The following is a 15,253-nucleotide window of genomic DNA, read 5'->3' as shown; positions in this document are numbered from 1 at the left end:
AGAAGACGGCGGCGGCGGTGGTGGTGGTGGTGGTGGTGGTCAGGACGGGTGCAAAAGACGCAAGAAAATAATGCTGTGTGACTGTGCAAGCAATACCTTCTAGGGCCCCGGCCCAGGGCTCTCGAGATCAGAGCAGGGCAATCGACGCAACGGACAGCCAGCGAGCGCGAACACGGGACGACCAAGGGAACGCTCCAGCCACCTCTTCCTCACGGGGAGCACACTAATGCGGAATCTCCTCTAGGATATGGCGCGGGCTGATAGGCTGCGAGGGCGTGCGGGTGATGCTTTCAAGTCTACAGAACATCTCAGACAAAGGCACGATCGACGAAACGCCGGTACCTACAGTAGGGCCGATTCGCAGGAGCCGGCGACGACCTGGTCTGCTATCTGCGCTGACGGTGGTCCGCAATTGCAATTTCGTAACCCCTCCTCCTCCACCTGGCGTGTCCATGCATGTCCATGGAGAGAATGACGTTAAGCTGACATGGATGCATTTGCCTTGTCATATTGGAGCACTTCACCAACACGCCGCGGAACGACGTAAACGCCGCTGAACAGCCGAACAGGCGGGCATCCTCACGACCATGCCTGGTGCGACGGCATGGCCTGTTTCTCGAACTAAGCGAACACCAGACATTCGATCTGCGATGAGACGCAGATGGCGGCGTCTTGTGCGAACGACCAAAACCCGTAAACGCTCAAGATGGACTGCATCGGCGATTGAAATTTCCAAGCCTCAACACGCGACAAGGCCTTGCAGTTGACACTGTTGCACATTGTCGACCCATCACAGTCACTACACGCGCAACTTACTATCGGGCTGATCAACGCGCTGCAAGGGGCGGGAAGGGCAGCTGGGCACCCACTTCCGCCAACTCAGCATTAACAGCGGAGCGGAACATTGCCCATTTCCTGTTGAAGCAACGCTATCCTTGGCTACAGCACGCACGTGAGTATGACGGACGGGCACTCATCCATGAATACATTGCGCTATGTCTCATCTGAAGCTTCGTGATGATGGAATTCTGGGCCCTGGGCGTCATCAGAACCGCCTTAAATCAACCCAGCGTGAGCATCGCGACCGACGGTTCGTCCGCCTTTTCATCCACGTCGCCTCGTGACATGTTCAACCTCGGCAGCAGACAATGCCGGGCTAGACGCACCAACCGCACTGGTGGCCGTGTCGTCGTCGCAATGTGGTTTGCAATCATACCACGCTGCATTTGTTGGCTCACATCGGCCCTACTCGTCCTCCAGTACAGTCTGCCCATCTCCTCCGGGCACCATCTGGAAATGTCAATACTGGTGGCGTAGAAACTAGACAGGGCGTCCCATACCATGCAGATGTTGTTGCCGTTCAATAAGATTTTGGGCAGCTGGACGCTTCCCTCTACCGGGTCACTGTCTTCGTGTCAGTTGGACATGTCCATGTCGAACACCAAAGAACCTTGAAGCTACGCACATCTCCGTTACGTTCTCCAAGACCATGTCTGTTCTCGTTAGAATGGTTCCGTCCACGTTGTCTCTCTCAAGCACACTTACTAACGTAGTCATCGAAACCAACCAGCTTCCCCGTGAATTCTTTCCCACCGTTCATGATGACCCAAATCTGCGAACCCACGCATTTGTCGATGAGTTCTACCGTAATTAGCCATGAACAGACACTCGCTTGCAACCAAGACTTACCAAGCGGAAGAAGGTTCTCGAGCGACATGGCGGCGTGTTTTGTTGTAGGCTGCGTATCGGTCGTTGAATTTAGATGTCGTGTTTGAGGCGCAGGTAGGATCAAGGTGATGATTGGATTCGATATCTTGGCGTTCAAGACCATCTTCCACAGGCGACGCGCTAGCCAACCAATGCTCGTGAAACAGCAAACATCCTGTCCACCCAATCGACCCGCATCCGTGGCGACTATCCTCTCCTGCCGGTACCTAGTGGGAGCACTACCATGGAGTGTTATGCTCTTCCATCGACGCGCCTCTCTGCTGAGCGCGTCAGATGCCCCGCGACGTGTTTGCCATGAGACACTCGCCAACACCCTACCCTCTGTAGAGCGCTCTACACACGCCTCGCATACGTCGTATATTGGAGAGCGCAGAGCGATGCACACCACCCCGCTATGCTCAACACCCATTACCTCACCCACCTCGACCTGCCGCTGGAAGCGAGGACGGCCTGTTACTAGAAACGACAACTTTCCTAGAAGGATCTACCAGACTCCCACCGCGGGACTACAACCTTTAGTGAGCCAGCTCAGTTCCAAAGAGGCAGTACCCATGGCTGGAAAACCCCATCGCCTACGTCAGGCACCGGCCACGCTACACGTACGATCCGCTGAGACTCCTCCAGCACTAAGCACTGACCGATCCCAGCGAGTGGGACTTTGGAATCCAGCTCATGGACTACGCTTTGCGACAACAGCGACGGCTGAAGCGCCCAAGTCAGACTCTATCCCTGAAGCCGCCGAGACTACATGTACACGTATAGACGAATCAGCTGCGACGACTCGCACAGACGACCCCTCTCCGCACACTAAAAACGAAGCAAGAGATACTACGGGGCAAAACGGGGGAGTTACTGTAGAAGATGCCTCAGAGAGTGAAGACTCTAACGGTGTCTCATCCCAGTCAGAGACTGAGTCCAAGGACGAGGAGGAAGACGACGACGAAAAAGAATACGTCTCTCTTGCATATCAGATTCCAGAGGAGAAGTTGCGTGCTGCAATGCTTGCCACTCCCAACACACGTGACAGTTATTGGAGTGCGAGACTCTACCAAGGACCTGATGGCGAATCGCTCTCGACCCATTATTGCAAATCCTTTGACGTTGCTGAAAGGGTAGCCAAATACTTCTTACAAGAGAAAGTAGTGGGCTTCGATATTGAGTGGAAGCCTCGTGGAAATCCGTATTCGATCAAGCAGAATACTTCATTGATTCAGCTAGCGTGCGAAGATCGAGTTGCTCTCTTTCACCTGTCGCTTTTCTCTGGAACTAAAGTGGAGCAGCTTATGCCACCTAGTCTCAAGGCTGTTCTCGAATCGCCGGATATCTACAAAGTAGGTGTGGCTGTCAAGGGTGACTTCAAGCGTCTGGAGAAGTACCTCAATATCCAAGCTCAAGGTGTCTTCGAGCTGAGTCGCTTGCATAATCTAGTCGAGTGGTACGAGGTCGACCCTAGCAAAGTCTCACATAGACTTGTCAATCTCGCGTCTCAGGTGCTGCAGCACCTCCAATTGCCCTTGTACAAGGGCGAGCGACTAGTCGATGATCTCGAGACAACCTCCAGCGTTCGAGAAAGTGACTGGAGTCTTCCTCTGAATGTGCAGCAGATACACTACGCAGCCGCCGATGCATATGCTGGATTCCGTCTCTATCATATGCTTGAATGGAAAAGGACGCGAATGAAGCCGACTCCTCCCCCAGTGGCTCTTTGCGATTTCGACAATAAGCTTACACCCAGGTCCAAGGAACCCCGTAAGAGGATGAAAAGTTCCAAAGAGGTCGCAGACACAGTTGTAAAGTCCTCAGTTGATATTGCTGAAGAGCAACAAGAAGACGAAGAAGATGCCGAGGGTTATGAGACAGCAACTGAAGAACTCACTGACAGCTATCAACTCGAAGAACCATCATATGCAAAGTCAACAACTGCCTCCACAGACGGAGCGAACAGGACTTGCGCATCCGAACCCACTGCGAACAGCATTTTAGAAAATACTGAGGATATGGGAGCTGAACGGGGGGTTGCTCGACAAAAGCGAGTTGGCCGAATGAACCTCTCCTGGCTCGATAGCACTGATCCCGGATACCCTGAGCTGCCAAGGACATCACAGGAAGAAGATGCTGAATCAGTGTCTACTGAATCCTCTGAAAACTATGTTGTGCATCCCAAGAAGCAAGACAATGATGTCTCACACCAGAGGCAAATTGATGCCGACGATGAATACGCAGACCCAGCACTTGAAGAAGCACTTGGACGCATGACCCTGGACGATAGTGGAAGGTTGACGGAAGACGTGAACGACCCGGTATCAGAGCATACAACACCACAATCAGACATCGGCCTGCTAGACGAACCATCACGAACACCTGAATACAACCTGGCAACAATATGGGCGCAAGAGCATCTTCGACTGACCATCCCATCGCCTACCTCGACGGCACCCTCGCGTATACGTGCAACCGTGACGCACCTTCGCGCTTATCATATGTGGTATCATCAGAAACTCCCGGTTGACAAGATGGCACAAATTTTGCGAGATCCGCCGCTCTCATGTAATACAGTTGCAAACTATATCTTGCAGGCAGTCACATTGGAGAGACTCGAATACAACCAGGAGTCTCTCAGAAATGTGTTACTAGCAATGCCTTCAGGGATGCGAAAGGGACGATGGAGGGCGTTGGCAGAGGAAGTGGATGCGTTGAAATGAATAACACGAGCTATCCAATGAAAAACCTATTCTTAGAGAGTGTTGAATGTGAAGGAACCAGATATGTGCCTAGAAGGCTGGTGGCTTGTTCAGTGGTACGTGTTCTCTTCGTGTTCATGTGATGTCCATTTGCATGTAGAGGTTCGGACACGTCTTGCGCGGAAGCCATTCCGCTTCTGTCAACGCAAGGTGGCTCAGCGTTGTGCGTCCATGGCCTAGCAGCGTCTACGAGGACACATCTTCGATACATACGAAACACCAGGCTAGCGTGATTCATGTCCAGAAGCTTAGTGAACACATATCAATATTCCCGTGTAGTCGTACTCGTGCAGGTACCATGCAGTGCAAACCAAGTCAGGGTCCAGGCACGCACTAACTCAACCCCACGCGTGCCAACGCGAAACTGCGGTGAGGATCAGCCACCCCTGCAGGAACCCCTCCGAAATATATCAAGACAGGCGGCCCTTGCGCTCTTGCTACACATCCGAATACTTTGACGTCTTCCATCACTCCAATTGAGTGTCTTTGATTTGCATATTTGTCCCATTGAAGCTCATTGAAGGACTACAAAACAAGACGTCCACCATGGCCGCCGCAGCAGCAGTTTACCCTCCCCTCGACCAGCGTCCGGTCAAGAACACTGTCCTTCTCTTCGATGTCGATGACACACTCACAAAGCCCCGTCAGCTCGTCACTCCCCAGATGCTGCAACTACTCTCGGAACTTCGTCACAAGTGCGCTATCGGTTTCGTTGGCGGCTCCAACCTCGTCAAGCAGCAGGAACAGCTTGGCGGGCCCGTAGATGTCACCTCGCTGTTCGATTTCTGCTTCGCCGAGAACGGTCTCACTGCCATCCGTATGGGTGAGGTACTGGCTAGCCAGAGCTTCATCACATGGATCGGTGAGGACAGATACAAGGCCCTTGCCAAGTGGTATGTGACTATAACAGGCTGCAAAGCGTCGCTAATCTAAGATTATAGGATTCTCCACTACATCGCCGATCTCGACATTCCCATCAAGCGCGGCACCTTTATCGAGTTCCGCAACGGCATGATCAACGTCTCTCCCATCGGCCGTAACGCATCTACCGAAGAACGTAACGAATACCAAAAGTACGATCTCGAACACAAGATCAGGGAAACCATGGTCGCGAAGCTCAAGGAAGCGTTCCCTGACTACGGCCTTACATACTCCATTGGTGGTCAGATCTCTTTCGACGTATTCCCCACTGGTTGGGACAAGACCTACTGCCTGCGACACATTGAGGCGGAGAAAGGACTCTCTGGTGTCGTCTACGACAAGATTCACTTCTTTGGTGACAAGGCCTACGAGGGTGGAAATGACTGGGAGATCTACAGCGACCAGCGGACTATCGGACACAAGGTCAAGAACCCAGACGATACCTATGCGCAGCTGCAGGAGCTGTTGAAGAGCTTCCAGTAGTGGTATTACACACATTCAGGATGATTTCGATAATTTCTAGACGGCATAGTAGCTTCGTCCGATTTGGAATCGATCACACTGGCGATAGAATGATACGACATGTAATGTGAACAAGACTTGTACGACTTCATTGGCCCCTAGGGTCACGATTTGGGTGTTGCGTGTCTACGTCACTTCGTCAGCAGATATCAAAGCCTTGTTTTCCAGTCAGATTATACGATCTATACCTTGGACGGAGAAAGTCGTTACCGACATGGTATTAACTTGCTGACCATATATCAGAAAGAGCTATTCTAAATACGCAGGCTGAACTTTTATCGAAATTCTGAATCGTCAGGGGCCTGCATGCGGTTAATTGACAAAATGCTTATTCAGACAACACCTTGATTCACAACCTGCAGCTGAATTTCTGAACGACGCCTACTCTTTCCGCAATAGCGAGCTTGTCCTATTCTAACCATGTGTCTACCAGACACAATACAATCGCAATCATGCGCTCTAAATTCACCTTCCGAAACCATGTCCCGAACGTCGAGAGCGCTGCCCGGCGCCATGATCCCGTCGCTTCTCGGGAGCGGGGACGAGATCAGATAAAGTACCTGCATACGCCCTGTAACCTCACAGCCAATGAATATCAGGCTCTGAACATTACAGGTTTTTCCAAGACGGCTTTAGGAAGTCTTATACGCCGGGTAAAGGCGCGAGGCGGACTTGGCAATTCCAGGATGCTAGATACTTTGTACCTCAACAAGGAAGGAGGAGGAAAAGTAAGTGGGGTTGAAACATATTAAATGATATCTAAGGGCAAACAAGTACAAATTTCTGTACGTAGACTTCTTCCAAAAATATTCTCAAAATTCAAACATTCTCCATCATGAAGATTTCCACGCTTCCACTTGTCAGCCTACTTCCAATTCTCGCTCTAGCGTCTCCTCCTCACCATATTTCCTGTATTCCACCACAATCTTCCTCCAATTCCTCAAATACATACGATTACATCGTTACCGGTAGTGGGCCGGGGGGCGGCACTATCGCTACGAACCTCGCTCGCGCTGGCTACTCTGTTCTGTTGGTTGAAGCGGGCTCTGATGCTTCGTTTGATATTCGCACCCAGGTGCTCGCTTTGAACGACTTCTCCAACACGAATGTAGCGTGGCACTTTTTTGTCAAGCATAGCGATGATGAGGAGAGGTTGAAGAGGTATAATTTACTCGTTTGGAGACTGGAGAATGGGGAGTGTGAGTTTAGTCTCAAGTGTGCAGCGCTTCAGAAGTCATTGCTGATATGGTTCGATAGATTGGGTTGGGAAGGATCCTAGTGTCGAAGGATATGTGGGTGCTGAGAGGCTGGGTATCTTCTATCCGAGAGGTGTAAGTAATGTCGGATAGGAACCGTGCAGGATAGATATGCTGACTTGGTATACCGACGTGTAGGCTACGCTGGGTGGAAGCGCAATCATCAATGCAGCAGGCACATTTCTGCCGAGTGACAGCGATTGGGACTTCTTTGACAAGGGAGTGGAAGATGGAATTTGGAGGTAAACCGTTAGCAAGTCTCATTATCCAAGACGATACTAACATTCCTATAGCGCTAAACTGATGCGCGAATACTTCGAGAAGATCGAGCATAATAACTATCTCGAAGAAGGGACTCCTGGTCACGGGTTCACAGGTTGGTTGCAAACAAACATCGCTGACCGTGCTACCCATGCGGCCGCAACACTCCGATTCAAGGTCTTCGAAGCGGCATTGAAAATGGTTGGAAAGGATCCAGCAAAGGTTCTGGACTATCTCACCAGCGATGCTAACTATCTGGATCCAACGCGTGACCAGTCAGAGGGTCTGTGGTCCCTACCCTTCCATGTCACACCGAACTGGAAGCGCTTCAGTCCACGCGACCGTATTCTGGAAGCGCGTAATCTGACGAATGCGAATGGAACACTGAAATACCCGCTTCATCTCCAGCTTGAATCTTTGACCACAAAGGTGCTATTTGACGACTGCAGCGGTAATGGTACAAAGCCGCGTGCAGTTGGAGTCGAATACCTTCAAGGCAAGTCAGTATACAAGGCTGACCCACGCCGCAATGCTTCCACCACAGGCACACTACATCAAGCTTTTGCTCGAAAGGAAGTCATTGTAGCCGGTGGCACATTCAACTCGCCCCAGATTCTGCAACTCTCTGGCATCGGACCCAAAGCCCTCCTCGCGAAATACAATATTTCCGTAGTCTCTGACTTACCAGGCGTTGGCCGCAACCTTCAAGATAACTACGAGATACCTATTTACGGTAATGCTCAGGTCAGCTTCGCGGCAGCGCCTAATCCCGATGCTCCCCAATGCACATATGGTGCACCAGGCGATCCGTGTCTCGATCTCTGGTACAAAGGCGAAGGTCCTTATTCGCGTGGCGGCTCAAACTCAAACGCCTTCCTCATCAAAACATCTCATGCGGTCGAAGGCGAGAGAGACGAGCTCATGTTTGCCAGCACAGGCGGCGCATTCGCCGGTTTCAGTCCCCCTACACAACTTTCAAACCTCACAGGCTACCCTCCCACCACATTCTCCTGGTCAACAGTTAAAATCCACCCCCAGAACACTGCAGGCTACGTTCAGATCCAGTCAGCAGACCCAGTCGATACACCAGAAGTGAACTTAAACTACTTCGCCGAGGGCGCAGAAACAGATCTCAACGCCATGCTCGACACTGTCGCTTTCGTACGCAGAGCTTTTGCTTCGACTGAAGCACCGGTTGGGCCTGTAACCCCTGTTTCTCCCCCTTGTCCGCCTGCAGACATCCTTGACACGGGTTATTGTCGCGATGTGCAGGTTGACAAGGAGTGGATTCAAGACCAGGTTTTCGGTCACCATCCTACGAGTACGAATAAAGTTGGACCGGACTCTGATCCCTTGGCTGTATTGGATACGAGATTGAGGGTGAGAGGAGTAGAGAGACTACGTGTTGTAGATGCGAGTGCGTTTCCCAGGTGTCCTGGAGCATTTCCGGCGGTCAGTACGTTCCTGTTGAGTGAGAGGGCGACGGATCTGGTGTTGGAGGATGTAGGGAAGTGGTAGGCCAGGTATTGGTGTTGTGTCGTAGAAAGAATAGCTATCTCGAGCAACGTGATGTGATTGAGATAGTTACAGCCACTGTTCCTGAACCGAACATATTTTCATAAATCTATGGTGCAGACGGATAGCAACTACCACAGACATTCAGTGGAAGCAAAATGAAAGCGGCCTGACGACGATCCAGATGGGAACTTAAGCATAAACTTAAGCCCTGCATTAGCGCTCTCTACCCCACCAATGACCCAACCCTCGCAACCGCGCCAAAATTTATTCGTCGCAAAGCCCGCCGGCCAAAACTTGTCGACCAAACCGTTCCACTCCACAACAGCACACGAAACCCTAGAGCGCCAAACGCCTTGCAAGATCCGATCTTTGTCATCAAAAACCACAATATGAAGCTCCTCACCTTGAACTTCCTCACTTGCGCCATAAAAACCTGCAAAACGAACCCCGCATCCTTCCCCCTACACCCCCGCGACGCCGAACTCGAAATCGTAGAAGCAGACGTCAACTTGGCCTTTCTCAAGAACATACTGCCAAGGCTGATGTGGAACGAATTGAGGGGAATATGCAGCGAGGTACGCGACGCCCCCAGTCCAATAGATGCGGAAACAAGGAAACAACAGACACGAGGTCTGCGCGTTGGTTGCGCAAAAGAGAGATACGGCTTGCGAAACGAAGGCTAATAGATCTGTGAATTATAGCTCGGTCTCCCTGAACTACCAACAACAGCACCCACGCCCGCCGACCTTGTCGAACCTTCTTCTACCTCTGCCTCCGCGTTAGATACCACGGATGCGACACCAGCAACAGCAACCGAAGAAGTAGAAGAGGAGCCTAGCCAGACAGCCAAAGATCTACACAGGATATTGCTCGAGACGTGTATACAAGAGGGTAAGCTGGTGTGTGGGGCGTGTGAGCATGAGTATGCAGTTAAAGAGGGGGTTGCGAATTTCCTGTTGCCAGGGCACTTGGTATGAGTGAGCTTGGGATGCTATGCACAAGGTTTTTGGTTAGATAGTTGAGTGTGCTAGGGGGATGTGTCAGCCTGGAGGTTGTGGTCGCAACTAGCAGTCTGCGATACGTCTAGACTGGGTATGGAGTATGAGACTATGAGGGCCATGGGCACTGGAATGCACGCTGTGCATCAGCGGAGAGAGGCATGTGGCGAGATGAAGGAATGCAGCTGCATGGTGGAGGCTGCTATTTGATACCCGTCTGATTGCATCTGCTTATATGGGAAAAGTGCTGTATTGCACAAGAGTATGCAGGTCCTCGCGACCCATCTCGACTGCAGAAGCATCGCCAGAGTCAAGTCAAAGTTGATGGAGGGCAACGCGCTTAAGAATTGAAGCTACACTTTTCCCTAGCCAAAATGGTATCTACGATATGCGCCTGAACACCCTTGTAACGGCCCTTCTACCAGCGCGGACTTCCAACCCTTATGAGCCGAGAGCGCGGTTAATCTGCACTCGTTTATCCTCGCCACCCGAAACGATGCCCACGGCGCGATCCCACCGTACGCTGAAGACCTTGGCGCCCTCACCATGGCTCTTGGCAGTATCGCGTCCTTGCCTGTAGATGGTGTATACGCTCTCACCAGTCATTCCCTCTCCAACCTGTCCGCCTGTACTGACATTCCTGAGGTCCCAAATCTGAACTGTTCCATCGTGCGAAGCAGAAGCCAGGTTGTATTCGGAGGAAGGATCTGTGTCCAAGGAAACAACACCGTTCTTGTGGCCTCGTAGTGTCATAACGCTGATTTGCGTAGCGGACGCACGGGGATCGACCAATGTGATGTGTCGTGCTGAGGTACCAGTTGCAAGAAGGTTTCGGGAAGGAATGGCGCATAGAGAGAGAAGCGAATGACCAGTCGTGCGGGTGTCAACGCACGACTGAGTAGGGAGATCCCAGGTTTTGAGTGTATGGTCATGAGATGCTGAGTATGCGACTGTAGCATCATCCGGCTTAAAGATGACGCTAGATACCGGCGAACTATGACCGCTAAACGTAGCCAGCGCTCCACGAGCGGGAACCGTGCGATCGGGCTTGGAAAGCTTTTGTCGCTTGTTGGAGGCAGCATTTGAGCTCGGCAGGAAGTTTGGCGGTGCAACCGGGTTTTCCTTTGCGTTGCTCGAGAAAAGTGAAATAGTGGTATCCGAAGAGGCGGAGAGAATACGGCTGGAGGGAGCGTGAACCGCGACGTCTTCGACACCCCAGCGATGGTTGAAGAGTTCGAGAGCCGTCGTAATGGTTCGCGTATCATCGTCGTACTTGTAAACACGAACAGTGTTGTCCAAGCCCGCAGCCACCACTTTCTTCTCCGACAACCACTTAGCCGTCTTCAAGCTCGTGACGCGACCGCCGTTGTTGGGAGCTTCGGAAGTTGCCAAAACATCACCTGAAGTGTTCCACACTCTTAACAGTCCATCATAACTCGCACTCAGTATTCTCTCTTGTCCGCTTTGCACCCCTGACAAGATATCCACGGCAGAAACCCAGTCGTCGTGTTCGAAGCTCGTGACGTTCAGAGGTGGCACCAAAGCTCTCGTGTATTCAACATCCAGCGTTGACTCGGCATTGATACCATTCTTGGTAAGAAACTCGTCGATTGTGGACCGGAGAAATTCGCCATTGATCAGGATGTCGAACGGTATGCGACTGTCGTCATCGCGGTGTAGAAGTTCGTTCACAAGTGTCGAAAGCTTGTGTCGTGTCAGAGCTGGGGGCGCATTTGCATTAGCCTCAGTGTCAAAAGAGTTGCGAAGACATTGGCAGTATAAAACCACGGTATTATGGTCGCGACGGCTCACAAGGCATGCGCAAACGTGTTGCAGCACATGACAGGAGGCCGCGACAAGCGATTAGGCCTGCGATAATTCTACTTACATGTCTGAACTAAAAGAATGTTCGGCTCCTCCGAGATTTGCAGGCTAGCATCGCGCGTAGTAAGACGGATCTGCACCTTGGTTTCTGTTGCGTCGATATCCATGGTGTCGGCGGGTTCGGAGGTATATGTTGGTTGGTGTTGAAGTTGTGAAGCTTTGGAAATTTTGGGATCTCGAACTTTTTTTCGAATGCGGTTAGCGCGGTGAAAACCAACCAGTCGGCGTTCGCAAACCTCCGCTCGTGTAGTATTGCAGGTTGTAGGACTTCTACATCTCACAGTTATCGAGCTTACTCAAGTTTTATTATAATCAGTCAAGGAATCCTGCAGCACTTTGTGTTCGACGCAGAATAGTGCTTTTAGACTAGGGTCATCACATGTTTAGCAGAACATGAACTTGCTCAAGAGGGAGCATAGCTCTGCTCCCCCCAATATCCTTTCATTATGTCATACTGGTTCTCCTGATCTCTGCAATAGCTCTCCTCCGATGGTCGCTAGGCGCGAACAGGGCCTCAATTAAGCCTACCACCTCTTCAGCCTCCATCTCTAACTTCAGCTCGCCATCGGTCCAGAAATATTTGATATCCGCGAGGCTGCTATCCAAAATCTCGCTCAGATATTGGAACTTAAACCAATTGGGCGTATAGATGCCGGCCATGTCTCTCGTCTCCCCGTTACCATCTTCGGTCTGGAAGTGCTGGGATAGAGTAGCAAGTGAAACACAATATCCGTGTAGCTTTCTGGACTCGTCTTCCGCAATATCTGACATGTCCTCGACATCGTTGATGAACTTCGTAAGTACAGCTGATACTAACGAGCCAAGTGACTGAAGCAGGGCGCTGTGTGAGAGGACATTCTGCCATTGTCGCTTCACATCACCTATGCGATCAATGGTCGTGGCGATAGCGTCATCACAGACTGTAGCAAAGGGTACATTAGTACAGCCCTGGAAGCCCTGCGCATCTTCCAGATGATCCCTAATGATTTGTCTTTGTGACTCCATCTCGCGTCCATATGCACGCTTTCCGAATCCGTCAATTGTCTTGATATCAGATTCGAGCATCGGCTTGAGACGTCTGGACGGTTGCAAATGCTGTGGCAACGTAGATGTCTTATCTTTCTCAGCTTGTTCTTGAAGGAAGAGTTGCAAACGATCCGACAGCCGCTGGCAGTCGTTGTAGATGAGCATGTTACTCGCAATATCTTTTGAGTAATGCATCACAGCAGTAGCTCGGTACATCGCAAGGAGGAGACTAGGAATGGCATATAGACCTCCACTTGCGGGTGCGATCGCGGACTTGACGAGCTCCGGTGAGTTCAGCGTGTCTACTTCTACAATAACCTGCAAGATGATTTCCATGATGGCATCCGGGATTGCCGTCACTGTATATGTCTCCCGAAGTGTGACCTCCTGGTGCGCCGGTTGTTTCTGGGACGCAGTTTTTCCATTCGTTTTCGGTTGCTCTGACGTATTTGCAGCAGGCTTCGGCGTTGCAGTGGGTTTGGTATCGGTCTCGTCATCCCAGTCCGCACCCCAATCATCGGCATCCTCTGCATCGGCTGGCTTTTCCTTGGTCTCTTGCTCCTTCGACTCGTCATCAGCTACCTCGTCATCCTCACCCCAGGCACTCATGTCTTCTTCTTCGATAGTCTCTTTCTTCTCTTCTGTGGCTTCTCCTTCCTCGTCCCAGTCAGCGGCCCAGTCGTCTTCTTGTTCATTCCCAGCATGCAGCGCGTCGCCTTTTGAAATGACTTGCGTCTCGACCCTTTCAACAGTCTTTTCTCTTGCACTTTCTTCGGGAACATCGTTTGCACTCGGGCAATCGCATCCTCTTTCTGTTTAGCAAGCCATATCTCGGCAGACTTATCCACCCATTCAGCTAAACGATTTTGACCAGACCAGCCAAGCTCATCGAGATACTCCACCAGGCCTAAGACATATGAGAGTGACTCTTGAAAGTGCGGTATTTCATCTGTGGACAATGGCACAGCAGGCAAAAGGAGGTTCGATATCAGACGAGACGCGACGATCGGAATAACTTTGGATGACAGTGGGACGGCGATGCTGGGCGGCAGGCGCGTGCTCAGATACTCGGCGAGCAAGTGAATATCCTCAAGGTAGATTTTACCTTACCATCATTGACCGGACCTGCACGTTGGATGACATCCTCTTGAATTCTAAATGCGGATACGACGCGGTCGGTACCCATGGCAAGGCGGGGAAAGATTATGATTTTGTCAAGATCACGGCTCAAGCGGGTGACAAAGCTATCAAGGAGCCCCAGTCTCGTAAGCGCTTCGACCGTTGTATTAATATCGACCTTGGCTTCGCGTTCGATAGATTGATGCAGTGCGATCTTGTGGTTAGTGTTGTCAACCGAAATCAATCCGTTCCATGACTCCGTCACAGTTTCCACAATGGCTCTCTTCAGCTGCTCTTCCTTGTTCTTCAACACACCCACTACTCTCGTGGTCGTGAAAGATCCCAGTCTCTGGAAAGCGCCATCCGCATCCTCCAATGTCTGTATAGCATGCATGACATGGCCATGCACAGCAGCACTCTGGGCAGAATCAAGCAATGTCGAGATATCTCTCAGCTGTTCTACCGCTTGTGCCAAGCTCTCATTGTATGCAATCTCCGTGTGCAGCAGGCTGACCTTGCTTGCAGCATCCTGGACGCGAGCTGTGTTTTCTTTCCCAGCTTCTGCTTGTTTTACAATGTCTTTGGCCGTTTCCTGAGAGCGTTTGATATCGTCTTGCAGCTTGCGTGCTTGTGCTATCCAGCCATCGACGTCGGGAGCAGCTTCTCTTGAGAGTTGGCGTACTTCGTTCTGGTACAATAGTCAGCGCTGACTCACAAGCATGCTAGGTGTACACACCTTTGTGTCTTCTCGTGCCTTAGCAACCACCTCTAACAGCTTGGGAAGCGCGCTGGAAGGTACAGTTGCAGACGCGACATCTTCGTCCTGGGGAAACGCCCCATGCGCGGCTGATTGCAGCAGCGCATCGCCTAGCTGCTCGTCGGAAACTTGCGAAGGCATTTGTGATCACGGGGCGATTGACATTTCAATATCAGGAAGGGCACAAGGGCGAGCTGGTTCGTAGGGCAGCCGCAACGTCGCAGGACCAACATTGAAGCTGCACGGACGTCCAAGCGACGTCAACTCGTACGTCGCTGCCCCGCCACACTTACCCCGCCACGGTCAAGTTGTGTGGGCTACTGAAGAACCTAGCACATGTGTGTTTGAAGACAATCGCAGAAGACAAATTTGGGTCAGGGCTACGTAGTATATTCAGCAGAATCTTAGCGGCTCTGCAGTACTATTGCCGGACAACTCGCCTGTTCCAGCCCTGCGCTCCACCATTCCCTTGTTCCTTATCCGGGGTGGCTTCCTACTACTCGTACTTCTTTTTATCCTCTT

The 15,253-nt window shown here is 51.4% G+C and overlaps 6 protein-coding genes across 6 annotated transcripts; 3 read left to right on the top strand and 3 right to left on the bottom strand.

Moving 5' to 3' along the window:
* Positions 1-1,245: 1,245 nt before the first annotated feature.
* Positions 1,246-1,717, bottom strand: ALTATR162_LOCUS8169 (uncharacterized protein; the record flags this gene model as incomplete). The annotated part of the gene is made up of 5 exons (XM_043315799.1): positions 1,246-1,290; positions 1,341-1,404; positions 1,466-1,493; positions 1,546-1,641; positions 1,690-1,717. The coding sequence occupies 5 exons, from the start codon at positions 1,715-1,717 to the stop codon at positions 1,246-1,248; spliced, it is 261 nt and encodes an 86-aa protein (XP_043171734.1).
* Positions 1,718-2,279: 562 nt separating this feature from the next.
* On the top strand, positions 2,280-4,430 carry ALTATR162_LOCUS8168 (uncharacterized protein; the record flags this gene model as incomplete). The annotated part of the gene is made up of 1 exon (XM_043315798.1): positions 2,280-4,430. The coding sequence occupies one exon, from the start codon at positions 2,280-2,282 to the stop codon at positions 4,428-4,430; it is 2,151 nt and encodes a 716-aa protein (XP_043171733.1).
* Positions 4,431-5,015: 585 nt separating this feature from the next.
* Positions 5,016-5,873, top strand: ALTATR162_LOCUS8167 (uncharacterized protein; the record flags this gene model as incomplete). The annotated part of the gene is made up of 2 exons (XM_043315797.1): positions 5,016-5,362; positions 5,411-5,873. The coding sequence occupies 2 exons, from the start codon at positions 5,016-5,018 to the stop codon at positions 5,871-5,873; spliced, it is 810 nt and encodes a 269-aa protein (XP_043171732.1).
* An 874-nt stretch (positions 5,874-6,747) lies between these two features.
* ALTATR162_LOCUS8166 (uncharacterized protein) lies at positions 6,748-8,947 on the top strand (the record flags this gene model as incomplete). Its single annotated transcript, XM_043315796.1, has 4 exons — positions 6,748-7,111; positions 7,170-7,243; positions 7,307-7,410; positions 7,462-8,947. The coding sequence occupies 4 exons, from the start codon at positions 6,748-6,750 to the stop codon at positions 8,945-8,947; spliced, it is 2,028 nt and encodes a 675-aa protein (XP_043171731.1).
* A 1,439-nt stretch (positions 8,948-10,386) lies between these two features.
* ALTATR162_LOCUS8165 (uncharacterized protein) lies at positions 10,387-11,936 on the bottom strand (the record flags this gene model as incomplete). Its single annotated transcript, XM_043315795.1, has 2 exons — positions 10,387-11,666; positions 11,834-11,936. 2 exons carry the CDS (start codon positions 11,934-11,936, stop codon positions 10,387-10,389), a joined length of 1,383 nt encoding a protein of 460 aa, XP_043171730.1.
* A 337-nt stretch (positions 11,937-12,273) lies between these two features.
* Positions 12,274-14,872, bottom strand: ALTATR162_LOCUS8164 (uncharacterized protein; the record flags this gene model as incomplete). Its single annotated transcript, XM_043315794.1, has 3 exons — positions 12,274-13,661; positions 13,966-14,662; positions 14,711-14,872. The coding sequence occupies 3 exons, from the start codon at positions 14,870-14,872 to the stop codon at positions 12,274-12,276; spliced, it is 2,247 nt and encodes a 748-aa protein (XP_043171729.1).
* Between the last annotated feature and the right edge of the window lie 381 nt (positions 14,873-15,253).

This window comes from Alternaria atra (assembly GCF_907166805.1).
Source record: "Alternaria atra isolate CS162 genome assembly, contig: 28, whole genome shotgun sequence".
NCBI lineage: Eukaryota > Fungi > Ascomycota > Dothideomycetes > Pleosporales > Pleosporaceae > Alternaria > Alternaria atra.
Note: the sequence above shows the minus strand (reverse complement) of the source record. Positions and strands in the feature narration are given on the sequence as shown.